The sequence below is a fragment of the Pogoniulus pusillus genome, chromosome 6 (genome assembly GCF_015220805.1).
Source record: "Pogoniulus pusillus isolate bPogPus1 chromosome 6, bPogPus1.pri, whole genome shotgun sequence".
NCBI lineage: Eukaryota > Metazoa > Chordata > Aves > Piciformes > Lybiidae > Pogoniulus > Pogoniulus pusillus.
Genome location: NC_087269.1, coordinates 1,060,408 through 1,080,082, shown reverse-complemented (window position 1 = coordinate 1,080,082; position 19,675 = coordinate 1,060,408). Strand labels below are relative to the sequence as shown.

The window sequence follows — 19,675 nt, the reverse complement described above, 5'->3', positions numbered from 1 at the left end:
AGAAGCTCCTTCTGGAGCCTTCTTTTCTCCAGCCTGGGCACCCCAGCTGTGCCAGCCTGACCTCCCAGCAGAGGGCTGCCAGCATGGCCGTGGCCTCCTCTGGCCCTGCCCCAGCAGCTCCCTGCCTGTGCCCAGCTGAAGGTTGCAGCAATGCACCCTGATGCAGCCCCAGCCCCCACCACAGCACCCAGCTCCACCAAGCACCTTCTTGGGAAGCAGCCTGCAGGGCTGCCTCTGGCAGAAGCCACACAGGAGGTTAAAAGTGAGTGGGGAAGAGGAAAGGGCCTCAGGTTTTCCCCAGGGGAGGTTCAGGTTGGGCATCAGAAGGAACTTCTTCACTGGAAAGGTTCTCAAAGCCTGGCCCAGGCTGCCCAGGGAGGTGGTGGACTCCCCACTCCTGGAGGTGTTTCAGAGGCAGAGCTGTGGTGCTCAGCATCAGCTTGGGGCAGTTAGAGTTGGACTGGAGCATCTCAAAGGTCTTTTCCAACCAAAGTGACTCTCTGATCCTGTTCTATTCTTCATGGCTTATTTGCTTCCTAGGAGGTGGCACTCAGATCCCTGGAGGTGTTTCAGGCCAGGCTGGATGTGGCTCTGAGCAACCTGCTCTGGTGTGAGGTGTCCCTGCCCATGGCAGGGGGGTTGGAGCTGGCTGATCCTTGAGGTCCCTTCCTCATGAGACTTCCCTTTTCCCCCCATCCCTAATCCTCCTGAGGCTTCCCAGGAGACAAATCCTCCCCCAGAAAAGTCCTCTCCCCAAAGAAAAGAGCTTTGGGACAGTGCAGGGCAGGACGTTAGGGGTTAAAACCCGCAGCAGCGCTGGCTGCAGCCGGGCTGGGGATCAGCGCTCCCGGGTTGGGGCATTCGGGGCTGGAAATGCCCATCCGACCCCCACCGCTGCCCCTGCCAGCCCCTGGCTATCCCTGGCAGCACAGACGCAGACAGCTGTGGGCAGGGCAGCGACCAGCACCAGGTTTAATTCCCAGCGAGCTCAGGTGTCGAAATAAGCTCCCCCCAGAAGGGGGTCACAAAGGCGCTGCTGACCCAGCCCCGAGCCCCGTTCAAGTCGGGGCCGGCGAGGGCCGGGCCGGGCTGGGCGCTGGCCCCGGCGGCTCCCGGGGGCGCTGCCTCTGCGCCATGCACTGGCCGAAGGCTCGCAGCTGGGGCTGGCAGCGGCGCCAGTCCTGCCACTGCGCCATGCACTCCTGCAGCGCCCGGTGCGGCCCCGCGCAGCCCGAGCGGGCGATCCGCGCCTCCAGCGGGTCCTCCTCATCCCCATCCTCCTCATCCTCCTTCAGCGGCGAACGGCTCCGGCCGTGCCCAGGCACTGCCATCGCCGGGCTGGGCTGCAAGGAGGCAGGGAGGAGTCGCCTGGAGCGCCCGGGGGACCCAGCACCCCCATGCCGGGGGCGTTCAGGACCCCTCTCATTGGGTGCTCAGCATCCTCCGTGCCCGCCGTGGGTGCCCAACAACCTCCGCAGCCCTTCGCTGCCCATCCCCTCCATGGGTGCCCAAAGTCTCCCGCTCCGGTACCTGCCCACCCCCACCCATGGGTGCCCATCACCCCCACGCACCGTCCCGAGGTGCTCAGCACCCTCCGCGCTTCTCCCGTGGGTGCTCCCACGGCTGCCCACCCCCCCCACGGGTGCCCAGCACCCTGCCCCACGCGCCGCACCCCCGCCCATGGGTGCCCGCCCCCTCAATGGGTGCCCAGCACCTCCGTGCTCCTCCCGTGGGTGCCCCGCAGGTCCCCCGCCCATCCCAGCGGCACCCTCCGCGCCCCCGGCAGGCGCCCCCGGCAGGCGCCCCCGGCAGGCTCCCCCGGCCCCCCCCCGCACCTGCCCAGCCGCTGCGAGGCCCCTTTAAGGCTGCCGGAAGAGAAGGCAGCGCTGGGGCGGGGCGCGGCGCGAGGGCGCTCGCTCATTGGCTGATGCCGTCCCGCGAGGGCTGACGGGACGTAAGGAGGCGCAGGCGCATCCGCGCCGCGGGGGGTGCCGGGAAGGCGGAAGGCGGAAGTGAGCGCCGCTGCCGCGGCAGGATGGCGGCGACGCTGCGGATCCAGAGCGACTGGAGCCGGGCGCTGAGGTGGGCGCAGTCCCCTGCTCCCCTGCGGCTGCCCCCGGCCCCTGCCCCAAGCTCACCTCCCCGCTCTTTGTTCCCGCAGCAGGGACGAGGGCGAGGCCTGGCTGAGCTGCCGCAGCCCGGGTGAGTGCCGGGGGGCCTGGAAGGGCCTCAGGGGGTGTCCGGCGGCTTCGGGGGACGACCTGTGGGGGATGGGGAGAGACTGGAGATGAGGAAAGGGTGAGGGCAACTGGGGGGGTGCCCTGTGGGTTAGGAGGGGTGATGGAGGCTGCGGGGTGCCCTGTGGGTTAGGAGGGGTGATGGAGGCTGCGGGGTGCCCTGTGGGGTAGGAGGGGTAATGGAGGTTGGGGGGTGCCCTGTGAGCTAGGAGAGGTGATGGAGGTTGGGGGGTGCCCTGTGGGGTAGGAGGGGTAATGGAGGTTGGGGGGTGCCCTGTGAGCTAGGAGGGGTGATGGAGGCTGGGGGGTGCCCTGTGGGGTAGGAGGGGTGATGGAGGTTGGGGGGTGCCCTGTGAGCTAGGAGAGGTGATGGAGGTTGGGGGGTGCCCTGTGGCGTAGGAGAGGTGATGGAGGTTGGGGGGTGCCCTGTGGGGTAGGAGGGGTGATGGAGGTTGGGGGGTGCCCTGTGGGGTAGGAGGGGTGATGGAGGTTGGGGGGTGCCCTGTGGGTTAGGAGGGAAGGAGGGAAGTTGTAGCAGCCTCTGATCCTGGAGGAGTAAGAGCCGTTGCAGGGTTCCCTGTGGTCCAGGAGGGGGTGAGGATGGCTGGGGAAGGCAGTGAGGGGGCTGAGGGGAGTGTGGGGCGGGGGGCAGCCTGAGCTGCTGGCTGCTGTCCCTGCAGGGCAGCCCACCCTGTACGGCAGCCTGACCCGGCGCGGGCTCGGCGCCGACGGCGTCCCAGACATCGCCGCCTCCGAGGGCTTCCTGGTTGGAGAAGTCACCAAGGTGCCAGGGCTGGGGTGGTGCAGGGGCTGGGGACCACCTTCCCTGCCTGCAGGGGTGGGTGACACTCACAACAGCAGCATGAAGCTGTCTTCCCCTTCGTGACCGTGGTGGCCTTGGGTTGAAGGTTGGACTTGCTCCTAAAGGTCTCTTCCAACCAAAGAATTCCCCAGCTGTGTTTCCAGTGCCCTGCACAGTGCCACCCATGGGCCTCCCACCTCTGTAGTGCCCTGGGGCTGCTCTGTATCATGCCAGAGCTGGGCTGCAGCTGTGCAAGAGCCTCCCCTCTCCTGGGGTCTGCACCTGGAGGAGGTGGAAGGAGACACATGCCCCATGCTGCACTTTCCCCCAGCCTTCAGGCTGTGTGAGAGACCTCAGCCAGGTCCACACCTTGAGAGCTGCTGTGTTCCAGCAGGGCTAACAGCACCATTTCTTCTCTCCTCTCTTTCGTCCTCTAGAAGAGCATCCTCATTTCTTGTCCTCATGAAAATGTGTCCACAAAATTCCTGGCTCCCTACACAACTTTCAGTAGGATCCATCAGAAAAGTGTAAGTAAGCTCCTGGTGTCAGTGGGAACAGAACTGGTTGTGACCAAGGGGCTTTCATCATCATCATCATCCCTCAGAGCCACCAGAGATCCCCTGTAAAGGAGCTGAAAGGTCAGAATTGGTTCTCTGCAGCTCTGGTGGCTTCAGATCCATCACTGGTTTTACCCTGGCTGCTTGCTCCTAGGTCATGAAATCATTTTTGTTCTTCTCTGTAGGAATTCCTGTTTGTGGGGCTAGGAAATTAGTGTGGCCCTGCTCTGGTAGGGGAGTTGGACTCGGTGATCTCCTTGGGTCCCTTCCAACCCCTGACACCCTGTGAGCCTGTGAAGTAAATGTGGCATAGAATCACCTTGGCCTGGGGGGGATTTAGAGGCTGGAAAGGTTCAGCTGGTTTGGAGCATTCACTCACCTCTGGGAGCCACAGAGTCCCTGAATCCCAGCGTGGGGAGGGTGGGAAGGCAGCTCTGGAGCTCAGCCAGTCCAACCCCCCCTGCTCCAGCAGGGCACCCACAGCAGCCTGCCCAGGGGCACCATGCCCAGGGTGGGTTGGAAGCTCTGCACACAAGGAGACTCCACAGCCTCTCTGGGCAGCCTGCTCCAGAAGTTTCTCCTCATGCTGAGATGGAAACTCCTGGGTCACTCTGCCCCTTCTCCTGTCACTGGGCACCATGAGAAGATGCCAGCCCCATCCTCTTACTCCCCACAGCCCCTTGAGCTCTTGCTAAGCACTGATCCACCTTCAGCTACTGGAAGGTCTCCCAGGAGCCTTCTGTGCTCCAGGCTGAACAACCTCAACCTTCTCAGCTTGGCCTCACAGCAGGAAGTTCCCAGCCCTCCTCTGAACTTGTGTAGCAGTTCCATATCCTTGTGTTGGGTGCTCCAGAGCTGGCCCCAGTGCTGCAGGAGGGATCTCAGCAGAGCAGAGGGGCAGAATCCCCTCCCTTCACCCACTCCAGCTGCATTCATCCCCATCTAGAACACCTCTGCCTTCTCCAAAGGCAGCAATCATGGACTCGGGGACTGGTTTGGGTTGGAAGGGACACAAAAGGTCACCTGGTCCCAGCCCTGCTGCCATGGGCTGGGGACACCACATGGAGCAGGTTGCTCAATGCGTGGCATGAGGGGGAAGGGGAACACAAGCTCCACATCTGTTGACCTCCCCCAGTCTTGTTTCAACCTTAAGTGTGACATTGAGGGTAAGGAACTGGCTTGGAATTAAGGCTTGAGAACATTTGGGGCAGCTTTTGGCTTCATAAATCCCTCAGACAGTGTCCTGGGTGGAGGCCTCTGAGTCAGGGTGCTCTGGAGCTGTCCAGATACCTTGGCTCAGCTTTGAATTCCTTAAGGGCTTCATTCCTATCTCCTAAAACATCTGGAGAAGGTGAGGAGGGAAAAGCCTGCAGAGTTCTGGCTTGGGAGTTAGGATTTGATCAGGACAAAACTCTTCTGCCAGGAGTTTGGGAGCAATTTTGGGGTCTTTTAAATGACCCCAGGCTCACAGAGTGGTTTTGGTTGGAAGAGACCTTCAGGAGCATCAAGTCCAAGCATTAATGATGTCATTAGGAAGTCTTCCCCCAGCACAGAGTTCAGCCTCCTGAGGTGAAATGCTGCTTTCTAGGCAGCTGCAGGGGATACAAGCACTGAGTTTCTCCTGCACTAGAGAAGAGGTGAGAAGCAGACTCACAGCTTGGTGATGCTTTTGTCTGTCTCCTGCAGGTCACCTGTCTTGATATTTCCAGTGGTGGAGGCCTTGGTGTGTCTGCCAGCACAGATGGGACCATGAAAATCTGGCAGGCTGCAAATGGAGAGATCAGAGTAAGAGCCTCCAGCCTTGGTGCTGTGGGGGGGGTGTCTGTGAGGCTGCTGAGGTCATTCAGCCCTGGCTGTGGTCTAGGGTGGGCAAGAATCTGCCTTCTGAGTGAAAAACCAACTGGGAGTTAATATCTGCAAGGCTTTGAGTCAAACCTGTTGGAAAGCAGGACTTCTCCTAAGGAACATGAAGCAAAATGATCCAGGGAGATGTCCCAGGGTGACAGTGACAGTAAGAGTGACAGCCAGAAGGCAGCTGGCAGCTCCTAACCTGCAGGGTACGAGCACCAAATTGCCCCTGCAGTAGAGAAGAGGTGAGGAGGAGACTCCTGCCCGTGATGGCTTAACCACCTCAGGGCTTCTGCCTGCCCAGTTAAGGGGTTTCTTAGGGAGCTTCACCTCTCAGCTGCTTGTTTGGCAGAGGATGAAAGCACTGAACCCATGCTTGGAGACATCTGATACCCTCTCTGCTGCTCAGAAAGTGTCTCTCTGGCCCCTTTGCCTGCCTCAGATTCAGACGAGTCCATGCCAGGAGCACAACCCAGGGGATCTGAGCTTAAGCACAGACCCACAGCCTGTCCCCAAAGCTCAGCCAGTTCCAAACCCCTGCCATGGGCAGGGACACCTCCCACCAGCCCAGCTTGTCCAAGGCCTCATCCAACCTGGCCTTGAACCCCTCTGGGGAGGGCACATCCACAACCTTCCTGGGCAACCTGTGCCAGTGTCTCCCCACCCTCACTGCCAACAATTTCTTCCTCATCTCCAGTTTAAATCTCCTCTCTTCCAGCTTCAATCCAATCTCCTCATCCTGTCACTCCCAGCCCTTGTCAGAAGTCCCTCCCCAGCTCTCCTCTAGCCCCCTTCAGGTACTGGAAGGCTGCTCTGAGGTCCCCCAGGAGCATTCTCCAGGCTAAACAGCCCCAACTCTCCCAGCCTGACCCCTTAGGGGAGGTTCTTCAGCCCTCTGATCATCTCCATGGCCTCCTCTGGGCCTTCTCCACCACTTCCTCTTGTGCTGGGGGCAGCAGATCTGGAGGCAGTGGTGCAAGTGTGGTCTCAGCAGAGCAGAGTGGCAGAGTCCCCTCCCTGCTCTGGCTGCAGCCAGCACACAGCTGCCTCTGGGCTGCCAGCAACCACTGCTGGCTCTTGGGGAGTTTGTCACCAACTGGCACCCCCAAATCCTCCTCCTCAGGGCTGCTCTGGTGCCACTCCTTGCCCAGCCTGGATTTGTTCTTGATACTCTCCATTAACTTCCTAATCAGAACCACAGAACTGTCAGGGTTGGAAGTGTCCTCAGGGATCATCCAGCTCCCACCCCTTGTGCCATGGGCAGGGACACCTCCCACTAGCCCAAGCTGCTCAAAGCTTTACCCAGCCTGGCCTTAAAGACTTCCAGGGATGGAATGGGTTGGGTTGGGTTGGAAGGGACCTTAAAGATCATCCAGTTTCAGCCTCCCCTGCCATGGGCAGGGACACCTCCCACTCGCCCAGGCTCACTCAAAGCTTTTACACACCTGCAGGCTTGAGGTGTCCCCAGCTTCTCTGGGCTGCTTTACCCTTGGGAGAAGGCAGATTCTGGAGCGTGGCAGTGAAGAGCTGGGCAGCAGCAGGGTGATGATGGTGATGATGATGATGGCACTAGCACCCAGCTCTTTGTTTTCCAGAGGCAGCTGGAAGGCCATGTCTCTGATGTGAATTGTTGCAGGTTCTTCCCGTCGGGCCTGGTGGTTCTGAGCGGGGGAATGGATGCCCAGCTCAAGGTCTGGTCAGCAGAGGATGCCAGCTGCGTGGTCACCTTCAAAGGGCACAGAGGAGGTACAGAGAGCTCAGCTTTTCACTTGCATCTTCTCTCTGGGGTGTTGCCTGGCAGCCAAGGCTTGTGGTGGGCACTCAGCTGCCTGCTGCACTTCTGTGGGATTAGGGAATGGTAGAGGTTGGAAGGGGCCTCCAGAGAGGATCGAGTCCAACCCTCCCTGCCAGAGCAGGAGCAGCCAGGGCAGGTCACACAGGAATGCCTCCGGGGGGGGTTAATGTCAGCAGTGAAGGAGACTTCACAGCCCCTCTGGGCAGCCTGTGTCACCCTCACTGTACAGTAGGTTCTTCTCATGTTGAAGTGGAGTTTCCTGACTTTGAGTTTTCAGCCCTTGCCCCTGGTCCTGTCACTGGAAAGGGAGTCTGGCTCCATCCTCCTGGCAGCCACACTTCAGGTGCTTCAGGATATTGAAAAGGTCCCCTCTGAGCCTTCTCTTCTCCAGCCTAACCAGCCCCAGGGCTCTCAGCCTTTCCTCACCACACAGATCTTCCAGTCCCTTCATCATCCTCCTAGCCTCTGTTGGACTCTCTCCAGTGGTTCTCTGTCCCTCTTGAACTGGGGAGCCCAGAGCTGGACACAGTACTCCAGATAGGATCTCACCAGGGCAACAGTGTCAGATTTGGCTCTCCCCATTCCTCTGTCACCTCTGACGTGCAGATGGCATCTCAGCAGGGCTGAGCAGAGGGGGAACAGAACCTCCCTCCACTGTGCACTTGTGTTGGATGCCTGAAGCACCTTTGTGTCCTGGGAGCCCGTGGCAGGTTATCAAGCTTCCAGAACCTGAACCAGGAGATTGGTGGCTGTGCTGTCACAGGGTACCTTGGTTGGAAAAGCCTTCTGAGATCATCCAGTCCAACCATCAACCCAACACCACCATGGGCATCAAATCACCCCCAGGTGCCATGCCCACACCTTCTCTGAACACCACCAGGGAGGGTCACTGCACCACATCCCTGGGCAGCCTCCTCAGGGAGTGAGGTCTCATCCTTGTGCCAGGTGATGGCTCCTGCTCTCTGTGCTGTGGGACCTGGGGTTAGAGTCACACAACTGTCAGAGCTGGAAGGGACCTCAAGGATCAGCCAGCTCCAACCCCCCTGCCATGGGCAGGGACACCTCACACTAGAGCAGGCTGCTCACAGCCACATCCAGCCTGGCCTTAAACACCTCCAGGGATGAGGCTGCCAACACCTCCCTGGGCAACCTGTGCCAGGCTCTCACCACCTTCATCCTGAAGAGCTTCTTCCTAATGGCTAATTTCAATCTCCCCTTCTCTAGCTTGGATTCATTCCCTCCACCCCTATCACTACCTGACACCTTAAAAAGTCCCTCCCCAGCTTTCTTGTAGTCCTCTTGAGATCCTGCAAGGCCACAGTGAGGTCTCCTCAGAGCCTTCTCCTCTCCAGCCTGCACAGCCCCAACTCTCTCAGCCTGTCCCCACAGCAGAGCAGCTCCAGCCCTCTGCTCATCCTCATGGCCTTCTCTGGACACCTTCCAGCACCTCCACACCTCTCCTGTCACAGAGGCTGCAGAACTGGACCCAGAGCTCCAGGTGGGGTCTCAGCAGAGGGGCAGAATCCCCTCCCTGGCCCTGCTGCCCACACTGCTCCTACTGCAAACCAGGCTCTGCTTGCTCTCTGGGCTGCAAGTGCACACTGCTGGCTCCTGCTGAGCTTCTCAGCTACCAGCACCCCCAAGTCCCTCTCTCCAGGGCTGCTCTCAAGCCTGGCACTGCCCAGCCTTTGTCAGTGCCTGGAGTTGTCCTAGCCCAGGACCCTGCACTTGGTCTTGTTAAACTTTATGAGGTTGGCTTGGGCTCACCTCCACAGCCTGCCCAGGTCCCTCTGGATGCATCCTTCCCTCCAGCCTCTCACCACATCACACAGCCTGGTGCTGTTGGTGAACTTGCTGAGGCTGCCTCAGTGCCACTGTCCCTGTCACCAGCAAAGATGTTGAACAAGAGTGGTGCCAGTCCCAGTACTGATCCTTGAGAGCCTCCACTTGTCACTGGCCTCTCCACCTGGATGTGGCCCCATGGACAGCCACTCTTTGGGTGCAGCCATCAAGTCAGTTGTCCATCCCTCTATCCATCCAACCTGTGTTTTGCCAGCTCGGAGACCAGGGTGTTGAGCCTGGAGGAACAGCCTGAAGGGAAGACCTTGTGGCTCTCTGGGAGCTGATGCCTCCCTTGCACCCCCCACTCCTAGGCCCACAGTGCAGCCCATACCACGTGGCTGAGTGTGGCTGGTGGCACTCCGTGGGGGCAGCAGCAGTTCACAGAGCGTCAGGGGCCGGAAGGGACCTCCAAAGCTCATCCAGCCCAACCCCCTGCAGAGCAGGATCAGATCACCCAGAGCAGAGCACACAGGAGCCCACCAGGTGGCCTTTGAGTATCCCCAGAGAGGGAGACTGCACAGCCCCCCATGGCAGCCTGCTCCAGTGCCCTGCCACCCTCACAGGGAGGAACAAGGAGCTCCTCCCTGCCTCCCCGGAGCTTCCTGCCAGCCTCCTGAGTTCACTGGGGTGAGGCTTGTGGCTGGGGTTCCCCCTGGGAACAGAGGTGCTTTGCCTGCCTGTCTGAAGCTGTCCTTTGCCTTCCCCACAGGGATTTTGGACACTGCCATCGTGGAGAGGGGCAGGAACGTCCTCTCCTGCTCCAGGGACGGCACCGCTCGCCTCTGGGACTGCGGCACCGCCGCCTGCCTGGGCACCGTCGCTGCCTGCAGCGCCCCCATCAATGGCATCGCCCTGGGCACTGCCCCCTGCTCCCTCACCCTGGGCACACCTCAGCAAGCTCCCAGTAAGGCTTGGCCTCACCCTGCTCCCGTCCCTGGCCCGGGCTGCTGAGCTGCGGCACCCGGGAGCGCTGCAGGGCACCCTGTGGTGTGGCCTCGCAGCCACCGAGGCAGGGGGCACCAGAAGGGAGCACTGCAGGCCTGCAGAGGAGCTGAGCCTTGCAAGTGGTGGGAGATGAGGACCTCTCTCTCGGTGGGCTCTGTGGGCAGCAAGCTCCTCATGAGCCAGCAGGGTGCCCTCGAGGTCAAGAAGGGTCTTGTGGGGTGTGACAAAAAGAGTGTGGGCAGCAGCAGGTCTCCTCCCCCTCTCCTCTGCCCTGGTCAGGCCACAGCTGCAGTGTTGTGTCCACTCCTGGGCTCCTCGGCTCAGGAGAGCCTGAGGACTGCTGGATAGAGGCCAGGGGAGGCTCTGGAGGCTCAGAGTCACAGAATGGGTTGGGAGGGACCTCAAAGATCATCCAGCTCCAGCCCCCCTGCCATGGGCAGGGACACCTCCCACTAGGCCCAGGTTGGTCAAGGCCTTATCCAGCCTCCAGGCAGGGAGCAGCCACAGCCTCCCTGGGCAGCCTGTGCCTGTTGATCAGGGGCCTGGAGCTTCCCTCTGAGGAGAGGCTGAGAGCCCTGGGGCTGTTGAGTCTGGAGAGGAGCAGCTGCAGAGGGAATCTGAGCAATGCTTCACAAGAGGCCAAGGAATTGTGGGGGCAAGAGGCTGGGGCTGGCATCTGCTGAGTGGTGCCCAGGGACAACACAAGGGGCATGGGGCACAAAATGGGACCCAGGAGGTGGCATTTGGAGCTGAGGAGGAGGTTGTTTGGTGTGAGGGTGCTGGAGGCCTGGAACAATCTGCCCAGAGAGGCTGTGGAGCCTCCTTGTGTGCAGAGCTTCCAACCCCACCCTGGCCCTTGTGCTGCTGTGGGTGTCCTGCTGGAGCAGGGGGGGTTGGGCTGGCTGAGCTCCAGAGCTGCCTTCCCACCTCCACCATTCTGGGGTTCTAACAGTGGTGCTAACACTGCTGTAGGTCCAGCAGGGCCAGAATGGGCTGTTGCAGTTGGAAGGGACCTACAAAGCTGCCCTTGTCCAGCTGCCTGACCACCAAAAGTCCCTAAGGACCTGTCCAAATGCCTCTTGAACACTGACAGGCTTCCTCAGCACCTCTCTGGCAAGCCTGTGCCAGTGTTTGAGCACCAGGGGTGCTTCCTGATGCCCCCCAGTGCAGCTTTGAGCCACAATCCAGGCTGTCAGGTTTTGGTACCACCAAGACTCGTGGCCTAGCCACTGCTGGGCTGAGCTGACTGTGGCTCCTTTTGTCAGGTGAACGTGAGGTTGGCACAGAAGGGAAGCTCCTGCTGCTGGCACGGGAAGATAAGAAGCTGCAGGGAGTGGGACTGCAGAGCAGGCAGCAGGTAAGGAGCAGCAGGAGCTCAGAAAGGCTCTGAGCTGCTGCTGGGAAGGTGTCTCCAGGACCTCAGTCCTTTCCTCTCTCCTTGGCCTGTGAGCTGCTCCTCACAAGGCTGGCTTGAGGAATCCAGGCAGGGTGAGGCTAACCTGGATGGTTGGTGGTAAGCCCAGCTCCACTCAGGAAAGATCTGGAGGTGCTGGAGCATGTCCAGAGAAGGCCCAAAGGATGAGCAGAGAGCTGGAGCTGTTCTCTTGTGAGGAGGAGCTGTGAGTTGGGGCTGTTCAATCTGGAGAGGAGAAGGCTCCAAAGAGACCTTACTGTGGCCTTGCAGTATCTGAAGGTTGAGGCCCAGAGCCTTGTCCAGCCTCACCTTGAATATCTCCAGGGATGGAGCCTGTTGCAGTGTCCCAGCACCCTCATGGTGCTGTTCCTCTTGGCAAAGAGTGCTGGAGTTGGAAGGCTTTAGCCTGTGTGCCTGCCACAGGGACACATCCTTCCTGCAGAGAGCAGCTCCAGGAGTGGTCAGGGCCTGCACTTGTTTGCTCCTGGAGCAGAGCTGAGGGCTCATTAACCTCCAGGGCTGCCACTCTGGCTCATGGAAGCGACTCCAGTGACTGCACTTCCTTCCCCTGGGTGTGCTTTGTCCTCCTCTGAGTGCCTGACATCTGTTCCTGCCATTCCCAGGTGTTCCTCTTTGTGGGATCTGATGCCTTCAACTGCTGCACCTTCCTCTCAAGTACCTACCTCCTGGCAGGGACTCAGGATGGGAACATCTACCAGCTGGATGTGAGGAACACCAGGTGAGTGCGTGCCTGGCACAGCTCAGGTGCTGAGGAGAGCCAGGTGGAGAGTGCTGCTGTCCCTGCTGCAGGGGGTCAGAGTGCAGGCCATGGCACTGAGCTCAGGAGCCTCCCAAAGCCACTTCTTTTCTTGGGGAGGGCCTTTTGCTGGGGTTGGTGATCTAGCAGGGTGTTCTCCAGAGGGCATCTCCTAGAACCATAGAATCACTGTGGTTGGACAATACCCTTAACCAGTCCAACCATCCTTTAACTCTACCAAGGCTGAGGCTAAACCATGGCCCTCAGCACCAGCTCTGCCTCTCTGAAACACCTCCAGGGATGAGGACTCCATCACCTCCCTGGGCAGCCTGGGCCAGGCTGTAAGAACCCTTTCAGTCACCAATTGTCTTCTAATGTCCAACCTAAACCTCCCCTGGGGCAACTTGAGGCTATTTTCTGTTGTCCTATCACTTGTTGCTAGGCAGAAGAGACCAACTCCCAGCTGGCTCCAAGCTCCTTGGAGGGTGTTGTAGAGAGCTTCTCAAAGCCCTTCTGCAGCCTCTCTGCAGGCCCCTTCAGTTACTGAAAAGCTTTTCAGTCTTGGCCTGTGACTGCACAGCCTCACCTCTCAGACTGTGAGTCCTCCAGCCTGGTGAGGTGGGGAGGCAGCTCTGGAGCTCAGCCAGTCCAGGTCTCCCTGCTCCAGCAGGGCACCCACAGCAGCTTGCCCAGGGGCACCATGCCCAGGGGGGGTTGAAGCTGTGCACACAAGGAGGCTCCACAGCCTCTCTGGGCAGTCTGCTGCAGGAGGTTCTTCCTCCCTCAGGGGCAGGACCTTCCCCTTGCCCTTGCTGAGCTTCAGGAGGTTCCTCTGCAGCCTGCTGCAGGCCCCCAGCACTCTCCCAGCAGAGAAGTTTCTCCAAGGTTCCACTTTGTGCCTGTCCCTGGGCACCAGTGAGAAGAGTCTGCCCCCCAAGCCTGCCCCTCTTGCCCTCCAAGGGCCACTAGAAGCAGCTGCAGACCCTTTTAGTCCCCAGCTAAGGATCCAACCAAGCCTACTCCAAGCCTCTGGCAGCAAAATGCTACTAAGGTACCTTCAGGTCCTCTTTCCTCAAGAGTGGCCGACAGCTCCTGTGTGGTTTTTGCTGGGGGTGGTTGGCTACTTCACACAGATGTCTTTGTGCCTGTGTGCTCTGCATGCTGTGTCCTGTGCTTGTGTGAGGAGATGCAGCCAGTGTGTAACGCAGCAGAGGTGGGAGAGGGCTGGGGAGGATCAGCTGAGGCCCCTGAGGGTGTTGAGCCCAGAGAGAAGGAGGCTGAGGGAGCCTGGAGCCAGGTAGGTGCTGGTCTCTTCTCCCAGGGAACCAGAATTAGGACAAGAGGAATCACAGAATGTTAGAGGTTGGAAGGGACTTGCAGAGATCATCCAGGCCAACCCCCAGGCAAAAGCAGGAGCAGCCAGGGCAGGTCACCCAGGAACACATCCAGGTGGGTTTGGGAAGTCTCCAGAGAAGGAGACTGCACAACCTCTCTGGGCAGCCTGCTCCAGGCCTCCAGCACCCTCACACCAAACAACTTTCTCCTCATCTTCAGCTGGAACCTCCTGGGTTCAAGTTTGTATCCGTTGCTCACATCCCTCTCGTGGGGTTTGCACATGGAATGGGCTCTGGACTGTTGGCCATAAGACTCATCCTTTGTTCTGTTCCTCCCTCCAGTGCCCCAATCCAGGTGATCCACAGATCAGGAGCTCCTGTGCTTTCACTGCTCCCCTTCCGAGATGGCTTTGGTGCCAGCCAAGGTAAGCCAGGTGCTGGGGCACACCAGCAGAAACCAGCAGTGGAGGACTTCTGTGCTCTTTGGGTCAAGAAGGTCAAGGTCTGTCCTGCCTCAGCATTTATTCTGGGGCAGCCTGAGATCAGCAGATTCCAGAGCTCTGTGCTTACAAGTCACAGAGTCACAGATTGCATCTGGTTGGAAGGGACCCTCCAAGGTCATCTTGGCCAACCCCCTGCAGCCAGCAGGGACAGCTCCAGCTAGTGCAGGCTACCCTGGGCCACCTCCAGCCTGATCTTGAATGTTTACAGTGATGGAGCCTCAGCCACATCCCTGTGACCTGTGCCAGCCTCTCCCCACCCTCACTGTGCAGAGCTTCTCATGTTCAACCTAACTCTGCCCTGCTCCAGCTCCAAACCCTTTCTCCTCATCCTGTCAGCCTTCTGGACACTCCCTCCCCAGCCTGCCTGCAGCTCCCCTTCAGATACTGAAGTGCAGCTCTGAGCTCTCCCTGCAGCCTTCTCTTCTCCAGGCTGAACAACCCCAATTCTGCCAGCCTGGCCCCACAGCAGAGGTTCTCCAGCCCCTTCTGATCACCTTAGTGGCCTCCTTTGAACCCTCTCCATCAGGTCTATGTCCTTCCTGTGCTGAAGGCCCCACTGACAGCACTTCTCCCTGTTCCTGGAGGCTCCAGACCCTGCCACCAGGTGTTTCATAGAACAGTCTGGGTTGGAAGGGATCTCCAAAGCTCATCCAGTCCCTTCTGCAGTCAGCAGGGGCAACCTCAACTAGATCAGGTTGCCCAGAGCCCTGGGGAGTCTCACCTTGAGTATCCTCAGGGATGGGGCCTCAAACAGCTTCCTGGGCAACCTGCTCCAGCACACTGCTGGTGCAGGACTTGTTCCTGACCTCCATCTGCTGGTGCTCTTGGAGAGAGGCTCTGCTCCTCTTTGACTAATGGGCTGCTGTTGCTGCTTTGCTTGGTCTCTGCTCCTGCAGGTGATGGAACCTGCTTTGTCATGCAGCAAGACCTCGACCACGTCCTCGATCTCACAGAAGCTGACTGTGACCCTGTGTACAAGGTAAGGAATTTGATCTCAAACCCAAGAGGAAGGCTGCAGGAAAAGCTGATGGCAGGCAGCAGGCTCAGGATCTGGCAGCCTGCACCACAGGATCCTTCATGTGGTTGTGGTTTTCTTCTTCCTCCATGAGTAGTTTGCTTAAACAAGACTCTCTGCTGGATCCTGGTGCTATCTCCCTGGTGCAGGACCAAAACTGAGGCAGTGAAGGAGTCTCCTCTTGCCCACTGGTGACTTGAGAACAGGTCTTGGTGTTGTGTTTAGTGTGCAGACCAGGGAGGGTGAGCTGGGCTGTCAGCCTGGTGCTGCTGGTGGAAATCAGCTCTTGTTTTACACAAGTAAAGGCTCAGAGCTCCTCTCCTCCACCCTCCACACCATGCCCAGGGACACCTCTCAGCCAGGCTCAGCTGCTCCAGGCCACATCCAGCCTGGCCTGCAGCACCCCCACAGAGGAGGCAGCCACAGCCTCCCTGGGCAGCCTGTGCCAGAGGCTCAGCAGCCTCCTCCTCAGCAACTTCTGCCTCAGCTCCACTCTGAGCCTGCTCTGCCTCAGCTCCCAACCCTTCCCCCTTGGCCTGTCCCTGGACAGCCTTAGCCAAAGTCCCTCTGCAGCCTTCCTGCAGGATGCCTTCAGCTCCTGGCAGCAGCTCTGAGGTGCCCCTGGAGCCTTCTCTCCTGCAGCCTGCACCCCCCCAGCTCCCTCAGCCTGTGCTCACAGCAGAGCTGCCCCAGCCCTGGGCTGCTCCTTGTGGCCTCCTCTGTGCTGCCTGCAGCAGCTCTGTGCCCTCCTGCTGCTGGGGCCAGCAGCCCTGGAGGCAGGACTGGAGGTGAGGAGTGAGCAGAGCAGAGCCCAGGGGCAGGATCCCCTCTGCTGCCCTGCTGCCCCCCCTGCTCTGGCTGCAGCCAGCACACAGCTGCCTGCTGGGCTGCAGGAGGGCACTGCTGGCTCCTGGGCAGCTGCTCAGCACCCCCAAGGCTCTTTTTTCAGGGCTACTCTCAACCCACTCTGCACCCAGCTTGGGTTTGTGCCATTCCAGCTCTGTGGTTCACTTCTCCCTCTTTAACCAACCCACATCCTCAACATTTACTCACAGACTCACACAGAGCTAAGATGTGCCCTGCACAGCTCATTGGCAGGAGGACAACAGAAGGAAAGTGTGGAAAATGTTGGGTTTTCCCTGGCAGATCTGAGAGAAGATTCCCTGTGTGAGCACTTAGGGACTCCCTGAACTCCTGGGGAAGCCTTAAAAGCCCACAAAAGCTGTTTCAGGGAAGATTCTTTTCATCTTCCATCTGCAGAAGTCCAGAAGGAAAGCTGGTATCTGAGACTTTCTCCCTCTCACTCTGCTTAGATGTTCCCATTTTCCATCCTCTTTTTCAGGTGGCTTCTTGGGAGAAGGAGATTTACACCTGCTGCAGAGATGGGGTCGTGAGGAGATACCAACTTGCTGACCTTTAAGTCACTGAAGTGTGGAGAAAGCTCTTCCCAGCCTATTGTCGTGTTCGAGATGTGAACAGAGACGTTTCTGAGCCTCTTGTGAGGACCAAGCTCTGCCCAGAGGCTTTCTGGTGGCAGCTGCTGTTTCCTACAACTCATCTCTGATCAGTTTTAACTCAGAGAGTGGCTTCAAGGTGTTAAAGGAGGATGCAAAATGTTGTTCACTGCTGGTTCTAAGGGAGGGAAGTAAGAAAATACATTGAAGGGAGGAGGCAAATAAAAAGGAGTCTGAAGGAGGGTGAAGGCAGCAGTGTCACAGTGGGGACTGAGCAAAAGCAACTGCTTGAGCAATGCAGTGTGGAAAAGAAGTTCTTTGAGACACTGAGGCTGTTGGCCTGGCTGGATTCACAATGCAGGGATGAGCAGGAGCTGGGAGAAAAAGGAATCCCAGCACAGGGGGGTTGGAAGGCAGCTCTGGAGCTCAGCCAGCCCAAGCCCACCCTGCTCCAGCAGGGCACCCACAGCAGCCTGCCCAGGAGCATAAGGGCTGGGGGGGTTGGAAGCTCTGCACACAAGGAGGCTCCACAGCCTCTCTGGGCAGCCTGCTCCACTGTTCTGCCATTCCCAAAGTCAAGAAGCTCCTCCTCGTGTGTAGATGGAACTTCTCATGCTCCACTTTGTGCCCCTGGCCCTGGCCAGCACTCAGCAGGTGCCAGCCCTAGCCCCTTGCCCCCCACAGCCCCTTCAGCTCCTGCTGGGCACTGCTCAGCTGCCCTCTGGGGCTGCTCTGCTGCAGGCTCCCAGCCCCAGGGCTCTCAGCCTTTGCTGCTGCCAGAGCTGCTGCAGGCTCTCAGCCTCTGCCCAGCCTGCCCTGGCCTCTCTGCAGCCCTTGCCAGGCTCTCTGGCACTGGGCAGCCCAGAGCTGGCCCCAGCACCGCAGCTGTGGCCTGGCAGAGGGCAGCAGAAGCTCCCCGCACTGCTCCTCCGGCACAGCTCCGCCGCTCGCCGGGGCCGGGGCCGGGCCCGGGGCAGGGCCGGGCCGGGCAGGAGCCCTCCCCCGCGCGCCGCTGCCGTTCCCGCCCGGGGCCGCCTCGCGCGGGCTGAGCTCTCGCCCCCGGGGGTCCGGCGCCATCTTGGCAGGGCTCCGCTGCGCTCTGCCGCCTCGGTGCCCGCTCTGCCGCCTCGGTGCTCTGGGCGGCAGCTCCTGAGGGGGCTCCGGGGCCGCCTCTGCTCCGGCCCTGGAGAGGAGGGGGCGCAGGCCTTGCTCGGTGCACGGTGCCCTCACCTGCTGCGTGCGCAGGGGCTCCCTGCTGGGCGCTTCGGTTCCTTCCGCGCCCAAAGAACGAGTGGAGAAGAACCCCCGGGGCAAAGCAATCCACCGCCGACCGAGTGCAGCGCACCCTGCCTGGCCGCGGGCTCCCTGCCCCTCGCCTCCCCTGCCCCATGCCCGGGGACCTGCTCTTGCTGGCTCCCCACTGGCTCTGCGGGGCTCTCTAACGCAGCTGCTGCCCAGCAGCAAGCCCAGGCAGGGCAGGGAGCCGAGGGGCTGCACACAGCCATGGTGCCCAGCCCCAGCGCTTGCCCAAGCCCTGCCTAGCGCCAGGCTGCTGCTGAGGGCTGCGCTCCAGCAGCGCAGCAGAGGTGCTTCTGCCCCAGCCCAGGGATCTGCTCCTGTTGGATGCCCTTTGCTCCTCCTTGTTAAAACTGAGCCACCAAAAGCTTAGAGATCAGTTGAAGGAGCTGTGTTTTGGCAAGCCAGGAGCAGCGCTGGGCACAGGGAGTTCAGCTCTGCAGCTGCACACTGCACACATGCGGCTGCAGGAGTTTTGTGTCCTGCTCACACACACACTCACAGAGCAGTTCAATGCATAGTCAGATACTGCCCGAGGAGTTGGTGGGTTTTCCTGGAGCTGTCGGGCATGCCTGCTAATCCTCCTGAGGGTCTCTCTGGCAGCCGTGAGGCTGAAGTAAGGAGTTTTCCTCAGGTGTCTTTGTGACTCGGCTATTTGCATCTGCACACCTGCGTGCTTTATGGTCTCTTACCTACCCTGCTCATGGTGTTTTCTGTTATGGTTCATCCCTGGCCTTGCTCAGTGAGCTCTGGCACACCCCTGTCATCAATAACAGACACAAACTGGCGTTCATGCATGTCATCTATAACAGACACAAACTGGCGTTCATGCATATCATCAATAACAGACACAAACTGGCGTTCATGCATGTCATCTATAACAGACACAAACTGGCGTTCATGCATGTCATCTATAACAGACACAAACTGGCGTTCATGCATGTCATCTATAACAGACACAAATTGGTGTTCATGCATGTCATCAATAACAGACACAAACTGGTGTTCATGCATGTCATCTATAACAGACACAAACTGGCGTTCATGCATGTCATCAATAACAGACACAAACTGGCGTTCATGCATGTCATCTATAACAGACAAACTGGTGTTCATGCATGTCATCTATAACAGACACAAACTGGCGTTCATGCATGTCATCTATAACAGACACAAACTGGTGTTCATGCATGTCATCTATAACAGACACAAACTGGTGTTCATGCATGTCATCTATAACAGACACAAACTGGTGTTCATGCATGTCATCTATAACAGACACAAACTGGCGTTCATGCATGTCATCTATAACAGACACAAACTGGCGTTCATGCATGTCATCTATAACAGACACAAACTGGTGTTCATGCATGTCATCTATAACAGACACAAACTGGCGTTCATGCATGTCATCAATAACAGACACAAACTGGCGTTCATGCATGTCATCTATAACGGACACAAACTGGTGTGCATGCATGTCATCTATAACAGACACAAACTGGCGTTCATGCATGTCATCTATAACAGACACAAACTGGTGTTCATGCATGTCATCTATAACAGACACAAACTGGTGTTCATGCATGTCATCTATAACGGACACAAACTGGCGTTCATGCATGTCATCAATAACAGACACAAACTGGTGTTCATGCATGTCATCTATAACAGACACAAACTGGTGTTCATGCAAGTTAAGGCTTTAATAGAGTTGCAGGAACCAAGCAATGCAGAGGCCTGGGTGCGAGGGGAGGCTCTGCTCTGCCCTAACGCACAGCCTTTGCCTTCAGTTCTCTCTTTTTATCCCCTATTCTCTTACATATTCGTTACTAAGCTCTGAGAAAAGGTTGGGATTTCTTTATCAGTTTTTAGG

General features: G+C 58.8%; 2 protein-coding genes across 6 annotated transcripts; one reads left to right on the top strand and one right to left on the bottom strand.

Moving 5' to 3' along the window:
- Positions 1-945: 945 nt before the first annotated feature.
- On the bottom strand, positions 946-1,923 carry LOC135176437 (cytochrome c oxidase assembly factor 4 homolog, mitochondrial). 3 transcript variants are annotated; one of them, XM_064145590.1, is made up of 2 exons: positions 1,836-1,923; positions 946-1,343 (listed from the first exon to the last, which is right to left on the bottom strand). In XM_064145590.1, exon 2 carries the CDS (start codon positions 1,329-1,331, stop codon positions 1,059-1,061), a length of 273 nt encoding a protein of 90 aa, XP_064001660.1. In that variant the 5' UTR covers positions 1,332-1,343; positions 1,836-1,923; the 3' UTR covers positions 946-1,058. The 3 variants fall into 3 exon arrangements, with proteins under 3 accessions (XP_064001660.1, XP_064001661.1, XP_064001663.1); XM_064145591.1 differs by lacking the exon at positions 1,836-1,923 and adding an exon at positions 1,715-1,738; XM_064145593.1 differs by lacking the exon at positions 1,836-1,923 and adding an exon at positions 1,572-1,595.
- A 53-nt stretch (positions 1,924-1,976) lies between these two features.
- PAAF1 (proteasomal ATPase associated factor 1) lies at positions 1,977-16,745 on the top strand. Of its 3 annotated transcripts, none has more exons than XM_064144179.1 (12): positions 1,977-2,082; positions 2,162-2,202; positions 2,918-3,021; positions 3,477-3,566; positions 5,283-5,381; positions 7,040-7,190; positions 9,791-9,985; positions 11,292-11,383; positions 12,064-12,179; positions 13,874-13,956; positions 14,931-15,013; positions 16,392-16,745. In XM_064144179.1, the coding sequence occupies exons 1-12, from the start codon at positions 2,036-2,038 to the stop codon at positions 16,467-16,469; spliced, it is 1,179 nt and encodes a 392-aa protein (XP_064000249.1). In that variant the 5' UTR covers positions 1,977-2,035; the 3' UTR covers positions 16,470-16,745. The 3 variants fall into 3 exon arrangements, with proteins under 3 accessions (XP_064000249.1, XP_064000250.1, XP_064000251.1); XM_064144180.1 differs by having other exon boundaries at positions 1,990-2,082; positions 2,165-2,202; XM_064144181.1 differs by lacking the exons at positions 1,977-2,082; positions 2,918-3,021 and having other exon boundaries at positions 2,187-2,202.
- Positions 16,746-19,675: the final 2,930 nt, after the last annotated feature.

Coding starts and splice junctions, on each gene's coding strand:
- LOC135176437 (XM_064145590.1), bottom strand. CDS start 1,331: ATGGCAGTGCCTGGGCACGGCCGGAGCCGTTCGCCGCTGAAGGAGGAT.
- PAAF1 (XM_064144179.1), top strand. CDS start 2,036: ATGGCGGCGACGCTGCGGATCCAGAGCGACTGGAGCCGGGCGCTGAG. Junction 13,957..14,930: donor TGGCTTTGGTGCCAGCCAAG/GTAAGCCAGGTG, acceptor CTGCTCCTGCAG/GTGATGGAACCTGCTTTGTC. Junction 15,014..16,391: donor ACTGTGACCCTGTGTACAAG/GTAAGGAATTTG, acceptor CCTCTTTTTCAG/GTGGCTTCTTGGGAGAAGGA.